Source organism: Pocillopora damicornis, chromosome 7, assembly GCF_964200805.1.
Source record: "Pocillopora damicornis chromosome 7, jaPocDami1.2, whole genome shotgun sequence".
In the NCBI taxonomy this organism is placed as follows: Eukaryota; Metazoa; Cnidaria; class Anthozoa; order Scleractinia; family Pocilloporidae; genus Pocillopora; species Pocillopora damicornis.
The window spans coordinates 3268364-3281517 of NC_142676.1; the positions used below are offsets into that span (position 1 = coordinate 3268364).

Sequence of the window (13154 nt, forward strand, 5' to 3'; positions counted from 1 at the left end):
TTCTTTGCCTAAAAAAAAAGTTTATCCCCACGACTTGTGCCGCAACTCAAAAAATGTCTGGTTTTCTTGATAATGTGTGAAGCTAATAACTCAACGGGTTCTAGTGAAAATTGCTTAAAAAACTAAAATATCATATAGGAAATAAAGACAATCAAACCTGTAAAAGATTTGGCTGCAAGAGATGCCAGGAAGAGCAGATGGAAAATTGTGAACATGATGGCTTCTGCGCGAGCGAACGATTAGTGGTCATCCACCAGGAGTGAGTCTGACGCTGTAAAGTGAAAGAAGTTTTGACTTCTGCTTGTGATATATGTTACCTTCATACGTTAGGTAATTTATATGATATTCAGCCGCTCTTGTCTTGGCTTGGTACACTTGGAAAATGTCACTGAAAGACAATGTCTTAATTTCCAGCTTTTTTTGTTTGTTCAAATGAAAAATCTGTCAGCAAGTAGCGTAAAATAAGTGCGACCTCCAATTTAAAAAATAATTGCGAAAGATGGTTTCTTTAACTTTCTTCTATGTGATCCGGGAGATAATTGGATTCTTAGAGCCGGGTCGCACTAATAGTCTGGGAGCAAATGTGGTCCCGTGTGAAGTTCGTGCTGAAAGCAAGCACCTAGTGTAAAAGTGTTCATTAAGACCTACTAAACATGAAAAGTTTTGGTGCCAGCTTTGCAACTTGCTCAGACGGCTTTTAAGGGGGGTTAAATTCTGATCCATGAAATCTAGCATGGAAACGAGGCTAAAACACATAATTCCTCATAACTTTGTTAATAACGGACGAAAATACACCAGACTTGCTCACATGATTGGGCATGATCCTCCCTGTTGGTTTATGTTAATTAACATAGGTCACGTGACCTTACGCATGAAAGCGAGGCTGAAACACATAATTCACTATAAATTTGTCAAAAAAATCCTTATCATGCCAAACTTGCTCACCTTAGTCAGTTAGACATCTTGCATCGATTGGTGCCACTTTGTAGTGTCACGTGACCCCATACATGGAAACGAGGCTGGATATATCTGGTAGCATCGTGTAGGATGGCATTTGTCCTGCCAAATGTATTAACAACTACTAGGCAGATACATATCTGGTTATCCGATTTCAGATATAAAAACTTCAACTAATCATTGTCCTATGGCCCATAGCACAGGGACAAGACGGATAAAGCAAATACTGCGGAGGCTCCATTTGAGAATTTATCTTGTACACATAATCAATAATTTTGCCAACTTATGATACTGGTTCCATGTATTCATTTTCGCATGTATATTGGAACAAGGGCAGAAAATGAAAATAGCGACCACTGCTGTTTTATAGATACAGTCATGAAAGTATTACTGAATATCTATATACATTGTTCTGTTGTCCATTCCTATGGAATTTCCTGTTCGACTTCGTCTTCATCATACTCATCATCACTTTCAGCATACTCGTTCTGGCAATCTTCAGAGCACAGACAGAGATCAGTACAGACAAGTCCGGCTTTTTGACACCGACAACGGTTGTTAGAGCAAGGGACTTGGCGCACTTGCATCGGACAAGCTGTATAATTGCCTCTGGAGCTGGTGGAAGATTTTTCATGACTGGTACCCACTTTCCATCTTCATCTTGCCATCCATAGCCTTCTGGTGAGGGCAACACCGGGTTTGCTACATGATCGTTGTTCCAAACAAGAAGCTGGTAGTGCGCTCTCAGTATGGCTTGATGGAGAGCAGCTTGTGTGGGCGGCAACCTCTCAGACTCAGCTTGATTTTTCTTAAAGAGGGACCATCTGAGGGCTTTGACAGTTTTGATGTCTGTCTTTGGTTGGTACATCCGAAAAACCAGCTGTTCCACTCCACGTCTTGTGCCGTCATCTGGCTGTTCCCCACAACCGAGGTTAGCAAGAGCTTGCAAGATAGGAGTGCTGGTGTTATCAAACTCATCCCAACAAATGGCTTTTCCCTTTCCAGAGAAACTCCCAGTAACATCTGCTCCGGTCAACGCATGAAACGCTGGCAGCGCAGCCGTCTTAGTGGGCCCAAGGGCGTCTGCGATTGACTTCAAGTTGATAACTCTACGACTACTGCCGGTTCCAGTAACAAAGCAAGGGTTGGAGCACAAATCTGGATACCGTCGGAGAGCCAAAACAAGAACATCAGTGTCAGGAGAATATATAGATAGTTGGGTAGCACCTTGAGCAGAGGCATCCAGAGCATGTAAAATAATCTTCGTGTCGGCTTCTTCTTGTGTACTTCGTAAATGCCTGACGTCTCTGTGCGTTGCCTCACATTCCGTTCCCCATGCCACAACGACTTGTCTCCCATTGCGAAATAGGATTGTAGAAATCGCTCATAATAAACTCATATAAGCCACACGAAATACATAATCATTGCAGCTTTTTAGCTTTTATTTTTTTCATTCAAATGCTATACATACAGCATTAATATGAATTACAATGAGTCAACGTTATTGTCCTGGATGATGTGTTCACCTTTGGCGTGTTTTGCAATCCAGCCTCATTTCCATGTATGGGGTCACGTGACACTACAAAGTGGCACCAATCGATGCAAGATGTCTAACTGACTAAGGTGAGCAAGTTTGGCATGATAAGGATTTTTTTTGACAAATTTATAGTAAATTATGTGTTTCAGCCTCGCTTTCATGCGTAAGGTCACGTGACCTATGTAAATTAGCATAAACCAACAGGGAGGATCATACCCAATCATGTGAGCAAGTCTGGTGTATTTTTGTCTGTTATTAACAAAGTTATGAGGAATTATGTGTTTTAGCCTCGTTTTCACGCTGGATTTCATGGGTCAGAATTTAACCCCCCCCTGAAAAGCCGTCTGAGCAAGTGGCAAAGCTGACACCAAAACTTTTCATGTTTAGTAGGACCTAATGAACACTTTTACACTAGGTGCTTGCTTTCAGCACGAACTTCACACGGGACCTTATTTTATGACATTTGCTCCCAGACTGTAAGGCGAATTCAGTTATTTTCCAGTTTTTTGCAAGTCAAAAATTGGCAATAAATTCGCGTTTTTCAAATTTTGGCGGCGGTGACATCAAACTAATATCCTTTGACCAAAACTCCATTGACTGATTCCTACGCCAATTGCAAATATCGTCATCGCACGCCAAATACAAGCTGACTAAAGTATTTTCACCCCAGTGAAATTTTATCCAGAGATATCCTGTTAACATGACAGCAAATTGGTTAAAAAACGCGATTGTTTGTTTTTCCTTAATTTGGAAGCATCGGGTCCATTGAAGATTGGCGAAAATTTTGGAACCACGTTATACGGAAGTCAGAAGCCTCAATCGTCTGTGCTGTAGACCGCATTCAAAAGTCTTGATCAAGGAAAAATTACAAAGACGAAATTTCACAAATACATTTTCTTTAGAAGTTGTGAAAAAGTTAAGGTAAATATTAATTTCATTGAAATTTTTCTCGACATCGTTGCCTTAACTTTGGCGAGTTTCGTTTTCTAATATATCAGCGGACGATTTGAGTCTCCCTGAGAATTGCACTCGGCAAAGAAAATAGGCCAAAGTAATCTTAGATTTAAAATTCTACATACAAAAGCCTCGGCAAAATTGAAGAGTGACCATTGAAAATGACAAGAATAAGAATCTCACACTATTACAGTTGAAAAGCTCTCTTTAATCTTCTTTCCATTCAAACTTTCGAATCGTTATGATTCCAACCCTAACCTTTTAAACGAGCGAGCTTTCTTTTCCTGACCATTTTTATTTCGTTTTGTTCTCAATAAACTAAAATGCGTCCGATTGCTTTGATGTGTTTATCTCCATTATCTATTCCGGAGCGAGGAGCAGCGAATAATATGTGGGCGCGCGTGGATATGGAATTTCTCTTCGAGTGTTCGACAATCCCCGAATGAAAATCGTAAAGTGTGTTGGCGCTAAGGTTCAAGATGAAAGAATGCGTTGAAACAATACAAAACCAAACGATGGGCGTAATTTTCAATATACAAAATTCTCCGGTTTTGACTTGTTCCTTGCCGACGGAAGAAATATTTCAGGTACACGGCTAAAATAGGTCAATTGTCGATTTTCGTTCTCAGCCGCGAGAAATGTCATTGTCAAAACCATTGAATACGTAACTTTCGGTTTTCCTTTCCGTTTGTTGGTTTTTTCCTCTTCTAGGAAAGTTTGAACGTCACTGTCTGCGAGCGATATTGATATTTTCAGTGTTTGAGCGGCCATTATCCGAAAAAATTCCGACAAACGACCTTGGATTGAGAATGGTAATGGCTTCGCCGTTTATTCATTAACTTGACTGAGTGGCGCGAAAGGAGAGTGACGTGTCAGTAGCAGATTGGCGATATCAAACACACGTGGGAAAATACGATATTTGTAAGATCTATGGTAGACTAAGGTATCCAGATTTTTTCTGGGTGAATTCCGAATTATCGAGTCTGAATTGGAGCGCTAGTTAGATTTTGAACTTCGAGTTGAACTTTTAATTGAACTTCAAGTTTAGGGTCAATGAAGATAACTCAGTTTATTCGCAACTTGACAATTTATTGCTGCACATTTAGACTAAATGAGCGTCTGAGATGAAACATGTTGCAAACTACAGTTGCAATCACAACCGCTGAGAGTGCCTGTCCCGTAATATTCGCCTACGAAGCTTTTTTTAAAGACATTCAAAAGTGTTATCTGTACAGCTTGTCACACAGCTACCACCGTTGTAGCACGGAAAGGGAAAACATGGAGACTAACGAAAGAAGGAAAAAAAAGATTACGGCAGAAATTTTAAATTTGTCATGGGGAAAACTTTTCTTCATAATAAGGCCCGATAAGAAAGTTTGTGTAATGTATACTACAAATGGCATAGTCACCGAAGTCGTCGAATGTCACGAATGTTCCAATCATAGGCGCAGTGAGATGAAATATTCATCTATCAATAAAAGACTGTTGGTAAGTGTGGGATGAAAAGGTGAACTTGTGTTCCGACACTGGTATTTCTGCAAAGAAGCAAATAGGCGCCATATTGAAAGACAAATTTTTTTTATTGTTATCCAAATCTTCAGGGTCGCTTCTCTTTCGACGCTGGCTTCAAACGATATTGCAGACTCCTCTGTGTCTCTTCTCTCTCTCCTCTCTTCAGCTGTTGTTTCGTATCAGCGGGTATTTCTGCAGCCATTTTAGACATTCTATTTTTCTCGCATGAAACAACAGGAATTAATATTAAGTATATATTCCCCACGAGTGCCTGATTTTTGTATCTAGGTGAAAAAGCCTACTTTCGTTGAGTCAAGAGACTCAGAGGAAAAGGGAAAAAGAATGGGCTTATGGAAAACTGTTTCGCGGAATGTTGAGGGCGGAGACATGGAAAGAGTGACAGGATCGAAAAATCCCTCTGCATAGCCACCCTAAGAGACAGAAAACGATTTGTTTGTTTGTTTTTTTCAAAATTGTGGTAAAGATTAAAATCCGAACAATACATGTTCGAAAAATTTTAATTCAAGGAAAACTTTAAACCAAAAAAAGGCTTTATCCTGGAAAATTTGTCTGGTTTTGTATCTCTATCAGAGCACTTGTGAATGGGTGAATGCTACCGGTGTTTTTCAAATCTGAAGATGTAAGGACGATTTGAAAAAGCGCATTAAGAAGATTGCTTAATTCTCGAAAAGTCTAATCGACTCTTATCCGGAGAAGAGCTCCCGTCATCACTTCCCAAAAGAGACAAAACACTACTCGGAATAAAATAACCAAACATCGGCCGATGAAAGAATGAAACATTGCGGTGCTGCTTGAATGTAATGCTATTTCACTAGGTTACCAGTTTGCGTGGGTAGGTGAACCTTGCTGCTGTGCTAGTCTGTCTTTAAATGCGGATTTTAATACAATTAAAGGAGGTCTAAATTGTTGTCTTAATACTTCTTGGAAGCCATATTTCTCCACGAACATCAGCCCAATATCAATGGTGTTTGGATTTCCAAAGAGCGTGTTGCTCGCTTCTCATTCTTAATTAACCATAAAAACGCTTTCTACTCTCATTTACCAGGCATCATGTACGAAAGATGAAGATGCAGGGTTGCTTTCTTTTTTTACCGCAAAAGTATTGGAAAAGGAGAATCTTTGTCAAGAAATAGGAGTTTTACTATTTCCTCTCGATTAGATATGTTTTTTCGGCTGTTGAGGTTTAGATTTCAGGGGAAAAATTTGTTAAGCCGGATGAAAATCACGTTGAGTGTAAACTTGTCATTCTAAAAATTGTTAGCCTAAATGAAATTTTTCATAAAGTAGAGTGATATCAGAATTGGAACCTCTCCCGGCTTCTTAAACTTTGATTTATGTCTCAGATAATTACCGAAAACATCTCGAATAAAATTGCAGTCTTTGATGTATATACCACTAATTAAAAAACACACATCTTTTACGATTTTGGAAAACGCTTGTATTTACTAAATTTTCCGAATTCTGAATCATTCTGAATCTAATCTTTACATTTGAATGAACTTTCCATGTGTTTCTTTGGTTTCAGTGAACCAAAATGTAACCCATGGCTTTGATGTGTTTATCTCCATTATCCGGTTCACGAGCAGCCTCGTTTCCACACGTGTTATTGTCATCAAATTGCCCTCCTGTACCAAACCCAATCCTGGAGTCGCAGGAGTCGCAATTATTCTGGTTGTTAGTAGCGATGCCGATTCTCGCTTTGGAGTAATGAGACTTGCCACACATAACATTAAATCCTTCCTTGTTACAGTCAAACTGCAACGAGGCCTCTAAGCCAATAAGTGTCTTCCACGAGTCATGACCCAACGAGGTATTTCGGTATCTCCCGTCTGCGATCAATGTGTAAAGAGAGGTGGCCTTCATATTGATTACAATGAATCTGATCTGTTCACCGATCTTCATACCGAGACAGATCTTTGAGAAGGATGTGTTCCAGTAAGTAGGCAACTTGGTCTCTTGTGAGTCGAATCCAGTCTCTCCTCCAACAGCGTTGTATTCAGTTTTATTGCTCCAGTAACCAGAATCAAAGTGAAAGGTACTCTGGGAGAATAATTTATAATATGATATAAATTTATTTCTGGTTTTTTAATTATCCACCGTATTATCCTGGGCCCGGTTGTTCAAAACCGCGATTAAACTAATCACCGATTAGGCCTAATCGGCGATTAAATTTCTTAATCGTGGGTTAGTTAATCGTTGGTTAAAAAACGGTTGTTCAAAGGGAGATTACTCGGTCGATTTACTAATCCGCGATTAAGCATAAAATGAATTATATTAATTAATTATAATTTATTTTGTGCCAGTTTACGTCATAAAATTGCCGGAAATTTATTTTTGTCAATATGGCTTCTCCAGCGAAGAAAGTGCGGAAAGCAAACTTTTCACCCGCTGAAATTTCCGTTTTAACGGAAAAATTTGAAGAAAATATGGACATTCTTCAAAGTAAATTTACCAACAGTATAACAAATGCAAAAAAAAACAAGATTTGGGAAGAAATCTCGGAGGCGGTAAACGCCGTCGGTGTGACAGCAAGATCAACGCAGGAAGTACGAGACAAGTGGAAAAACCTCCAGAGTCACGCAAAAAGAGAATTCAGTTCCTTTAAAAGTGAACAGAAGAAGACAGGTGGTGGCCCTGCTCCCCCGAACCCATCAGAAGCCAGTTTAAAAATAATAAACATGTTCAGTGACACACCGTCATTTACTGGGTTACAGGGGTTTGAAACAGGTAAGTTTAGAAATGGAAACATTATTGTAATACCTCTCAATGTCCATACCTTGCATAAAATGTATACTTCGCTAACAAACATAAAGCAAAGTGAAAATTAACGGACTTTAGACTTTTGTTTCTTTCTTATTTTCTTTTACATGTACTCCCATGTAAACAAAAAAACAAATGGCGCCGAAAAGTCTGCCTCGGCCCACTCTTCTCTTCTCGGCTTCAAATACAATCTGCCACTTGCGTAGAGGCGCAAAGCAATGAGGACTTGTTGGAGAGCGGAGAGAGGATGATTGCGGTTGGTTTTACGACGAAGATTATCTGCCAAAAGGTCGGTAATATACTCTATAGACTCCTTTCAAAAGCGATACCTTGCTCTTAATTCTTCGTCTGTATATCCATCTATCGTGAAACCGATGCTCCTAAACTCTCTTTTCTTCCTTTTTCTTCGCCCATCAACACCAACACAACCATACAACAAGTCAGCCATGTTGTGATTTTTATTTTTTAATCTGCCGATTAAGGATTTAATCCACCTAGCGAGCAGGGTTAGATTTAACCCTTGGTTTGATCGAAGGTTAGGAATAATCGAGCTTTGAACAACAGAAACTAATCGGCGACTTAAATTTAATCGGCGATTAGCCTATTTAATCGTGGATTAGCGCTAATCGCAGTTTTGAACAACCGGGCCCAGATCGTTTTTAGAAAGTTTGAGACGATCCTACCCCCCCAAACTATTTGACATATAGTATCTTTCCTCTTGGTAAAGGAGATGTGAACAGAGAGCGGAAGTTGCCCTCGTTGTCAATAAGTCAGTCAGTAACTATGGAAAAATATCTCTCAAGTGGTCGATCATAACACGCAATCGATAGAAAATCAATTCCGCACGGTACCTTGTTGCCGTTAATCTTCATAACTGGTGTCCATCCTCCATGTCCACATCCAAAATCTCGCTCCCATGTGACAGAGAACTGTAATTGGCTGTGAGCCCAGATGAAGGGAAACCAGTTTACTCGTATTTGATCTGTTAAAGTTGAGTTCGAGAAGGTAAGGAAGTAATTATTTATCTTCATTAAACAAATTTATAACATTAATATTTTCGCGGTAAACTCTATGAAATATTATTTGCTGGTCCAAAGCGATTTCAAACACCTGGTCACATCTGTGTCTTCAGCGTCATAGGTGAGAAAATTACAGGATAAATCGGTTTAAAAAAGCAAGCAGTTATTGTCACTTACTTAGATGCATCATATACCTCCTTGCATGATTTTACAGCTGGAAGATAAAAAGATGATCTGAGAAATACATTATATCGTTAGGAACGAAAAAGAAGTGAAAAGCGTGGTTTTTAAGTAACAGCCTCGAAATGAATGTGTTCGAGCTCATGTTAGGGTTTGTATTCGAAATGGACTTCGAGTTGGTATCTCAAATTATGTCTCCAGTAAATAGTTTAGTCAATTCAATTTAAACGCAGGTTGATGGTTCAATGCCGAACAGTAAAACCTTTTTAGAGTCTGAGATGTGGGAAGGGTCTTCATCAGCTCCAAAGTGAAAGCTCTGCTTTCTTTTTGGAATCTATACATGAGCATCTGATTGGTAGTTGAAGTGAGCTTGGTTGCAATAAATTGTAAATAATCATTCTGTGGCGGTGGGGGTTGTCACATGCACCCGTGGACCCCTCCTCTGAGCAATGCCTCTGAACTTTGAAGGTGTGGACTTATTCTGAGTAAAAATATAAAATGGTATTGCACAATTAAAAAACAGAAAAAAAGCAAACGTTATCAATATCAATGGAATCACAGCAAATTAAGAAAGCGTACAAACCTTTCTCGCAATATTCTCCGAAAAAGCCATTTTTACATACACATTCAAACGAGTGATCTCTGTGGCTTGTCACACAGCTACCACCGTTATGGCATGGGGAGGAAAAACATGGAGACTACCAAAAGAAGAAGGACAAAACTTACACATACCACACTCATCAATTGAATAGATACGAGTCACTTCTTCGCCTTTACGGGCAGAAATGTTTAGTGACAAAGAACTTAAATTCATAGAAATTAAACTACACTGTATTATAATAGTGTGTGTTGGAAAAAGCCCTACCATAATGGAAATGTGATGTGAGGTACTATTTTCTCTGAATTCCTCAGGAAATCTATGCTTATGAGAAGACAGCAACTCACACCAAATCTTTGCATCGCGTTTCTTTGCCGCCGCCAAGTTTATTGACCAGCATGAAGGATTCCTCAGGCATGAAAAGATGCATTCGAAGTCGTCGAATACCGCGAATGTTCCAACCTTAGGCGCAGTGAGATAAAAGTATTCGTCTATTGATAAAAGACTTTGTTTGAAAGTCTTGGATGAAAAGGTGAACTTTTGCTTCAAAACCGGTGTTCCTGCAAGGAAACAGGAAATATCAATCAAAACAGCGTTACAGACTCACTGTATGATTCTTCAAATTCTGCGCCACAATATTTTGAACTATACCACCGGCTACGTCCACTCAGGAGATGATGTCTTGTGTGTATTTTCATAACAGCAGCGATGGCTGCTATCAGTGCTCTCTGAACCCCAGGACATATTTTAATTGCGGACGATTTAAAAGCGTGTAATTAAAGGAATGTTTGATTTGCCTATAGGCAAAAGAAATCTTACCTCCTGAAGGAGATGTCCCATCATTATGTCCCAAAAGAGACAACGGTACTCCGAATAACATGACGAAATAACGGCATATAAAACGATGAAACATTACGGTGCTCTCTGGATCTGATGTGGCTTGACTCAGTTATGAGTTGCGTGGGTGGGAGAACCGTGCTGCTGTGGTAGACTTTGTTCTTCTGTCCTTTTTTTGGGGGTATCAATGCAGTTTATCGAGATCTTGTCAATCTTTTACACACATTGAAATGCTCATTTAATTCCTGCAGACCTCGGCAGAATATCAACGTTTTCGGAATTTCAGAAAGCGAGGTGTTCGGTTCCTATTGTTGCCTAACAGGAAAACGTTTTTTACTGACATTTACCAAGCGTGCTGCATGTGTAATTATGACATTTCTCCTCTTAACCTATATACTCGGCATCACGCCGGTAATATAGCCTCAAAATTTAATTTTTTGCAGTGTTTAAATTAAACTCGTGAATGAAGTGCTCTTGTACTTGTCATTCTACTTATTTGAAATAACAAAAACTTTCTTTTCATACTTAAATGCAATCCTGAGCTAAGAAAACAAGCCGACCGAACGTTTAAGTTTTTTTTTCGCGAATTTTTAGCGTCCAAAAAATTATCGACAAGATAAAGAAGTTATTTGACTTTTTCCTTTATATCAAATGAAATTTGCTTGGCTCTTGAAAACGTCATCCCGAGCTGAGAAAATCGCTTTGAGTTGAGTTCCTAATAAACTAATCGAAGGTAAAAGATTATAATCTCATGTCAAAAGATTAAACAGCTTCTTTTCTTTTTTTTTTTTCTTAAGATAGAAAGAATTTCATATCAGTATTGAAAACTATAATGACCTTTTAAAGTTTGATTTATGTCTCTAGTAGTTACCGTTTAAGCTGGCTGCACCGTGTCATTTAGAGTTGAGACAAATGAGTCACATTGTCACCTTTTCACTTTTGATGTCAGTTACAAAAAGCCACTCAAGGAAGATTTTAAATTAAGGTATGAAAAGGTTACCGGAGATGAAAAATTGTTTGCAATTGCTCCCTTACTGCTGAAAGATAAGCTTGTATATTTCATTAAATTCTTATTTCAATAAGGAAATTTTAGCCATAAGCGTAGAAATCGTTCAGCTCCAAGGTTTAATGCGTATATTCGCTATACTTCCCTCAGGTTCGCTGATCTAAAAAAAACTTGTTCATATAACAACTGTGATCACACGCGCGTGTATCGTACATGGCGTGCTTCAGATCACGTGAAATGCCTCAAGAGACAAAACAAACCAAATGAAACGTAAACATTTCAGATGAAAGAAAATCCACCAATCCATCATTTCATGAACAATTTATCATTCAATTCATAAATGAATAAATAAGCAAGAGCTTATTATTTATTGTAATGGCACATTCAGGTCGAATTAGAAATTGTGAGTGTTATCTTTCAACCCACATGTAAGTAAAGGTCTCGGAATTGAACCCAGGCCATATTTTTGGGAAATGCTTTTCTCAAAACCGTGCTATGCCTTTCACCTATATAAATCATTTAAAAAATCTATCTGGTTAGGGTAGAGTATACAATGAACCTCTTTGATGCGTCTTTAATTCTTATTTTCGCTTAAGCATGGGGTGTTAGGAAACTATTGATCAGCAGACCGCGGAACCTCCAGAGCCAGTGGAACCTGTGGAACCTTCGGAACCACCCGAACCTGCGGAATCATTAATTTTTGGAAAAAAAATTGTAATGAAATAAAATATAACCTAAAAATACCGTAATGCTGTTCGAAATTTCGTTTTCGGTTATAAAGGAGATAACGTTAAAAGATAAATATGTTTTTTCTCTACCTTGACGTCCAACTTCAGGAAGCCCAAGTTCCCCAAGTGAGCATCCGCGAATACGCCAATATATTCACGTTGTGCGATGGGTGAAATACATGGGTTTGCATGGCAATACTGAAACAGTCGCGCTCTAGACCTTTAACAGTTCTGGACTAGTTCTGAATAAAACCATTTTTACCTCGCTCAAGTGGTTGTTCCTTTGCATCGTGTAAATGTTTGGGCTGATTTAGGGCAGTTTAGTTCGGTTTTAGTTAATCTGCTTTGCCCTTTACATAATCCTTTCCGAGATAGTCTGTGAGTGACGCAAACCAAAAACGCTGTAAATTCGCTCCAGACACCATGATCGCCCCAAAATTGTACAGGTATCACAAGCGATGATGTTGATTTACGCTCATGTTCCTCATTACAAGGTTATGTACAACTATCGCGCGCGTTTGAACACGAACTTTTGTATGCATTATCATCGACTATCATCGACTATCATCGATTATCATCAGCTATCATGAAAGCTGAAACTACCGTCGACTATCACCAACTATTATGATCGTTTTAACAGGGCTCAAAGGTTTGCTGAGAGCCTTCGGATGAGGCGTTATTCGAATATCACCGTACCCATAGCATTAGAGCTTTCAAACTATTGTTCAATTAATAACAACACGGTAGGTGACGGCTAATTGCTCGTTATGACATTACGTACCCTTGTATTAGTTCTGTGAATGTCGCCACGATTAAAGTTAGACATCAAGGACATTTAAAACATATTTTTCTTTTAAGTATTCTTCTTTATACCCAAAAACAAAGATTCAAACAGCGTTAAGACTTTTTTAGTCTCTCCCATTACTTTTCTTCTCCAAAAAAAAAAAAAAGGAGAAAAATGAGGGTTCCATAGGTTAATCAGGTACCAGAGGTTCCAAAGCCTCCGCGGTCTGCTGATCCACAGCTTAGTAACACCCCTCAGCAT

The 13154-nt window shown here is 38.9% G+C and overlaps 2 protein-coding genes across 3 annotated transcripts; both read right to left on the reverse strand.

Annotated features, from left to right (window-relative positions):
- Positions 1–1333: 1333 nt before the first annotated feature.
- On the reverse strand, positions 1334–5162 carry LOC149042072 (uncharacterized). The gene is made up of 2 exons (XM_089212112.1): positions 5081–5162; positions 1334–2340 (listed from the first exon to the last, which is right to left on the reverse strand). The coding sequence occupies exons 1-2, from the start codon at positions 5160–5162 to the stop codon at positions 1334–1336; spliced, it is 1089 nt and encodes a 362-aa protein (XP_089068238.1).
- Positions 5163–6140: 978 nt separating this feature from the next.
- Positions 6141–10940, reverse strand: LOC149042073 (putative skeletal organic matrix protein 5). 2 transcript variants are annotated; one of them, XM_089211546.1, is made up of 6 exons: positions 10358–10940; positions 9806–10098; positions 9524–9638; positions 8938–8974; positions 8593–8723; positions 6141–7021 (listed from the first exon to the last, which is right to left on the reverse strand). In XM_089211546.1, exons 1-5 carry the CDS (start codon positions 10449–10451, stop codon positions 8603–8605), a joined length of 660 nt encoding a protein of 219 aa, XP_089067672.1. In that variant the 5' UTR covers positions 10452–10940; the 3' UTR covers positions 6141–7021; positions 8593–8602. The 2 variants fall into 2 exon arrangements, with proteins under 2 accessions (XP_089067672.1, XP_089067671.1); XM_089211545.1 differs by lacking the exons at positions 9806–10098; positions 10358–10940 and having other exon boundaries at positions 9524–9636.
- Positions 10941–13154: the final 2214 nt, after the last annotated feature.

Bases quoted from the DNA above. Each gene is read 5' to 3' on its own strand.
- LOC149042072 (XM_089212112.1), bottom strand. From the start codon at position 5,162: ATGGCTGCAGAAATACCCGCTGATACGAAACAACAGCTGAAGAGAGGA. The intron at 2,341-5,080 runs GTTTGAAGCCAG...GTTTATTATGAG, and splicing joins ACAGAGGAGTCTGCAATATC to CGATTTCTACAATCCTATTT.
- LOC149042073 (XM_089211545.1), bottom strand. The intron at 7,022-8,592 runs GTACCGTGCGGA...TTATTCTCCCAG, and splicing joins TGAAGATTAACGGCAACAAG to AGTACCTTTCACTTTGATTC.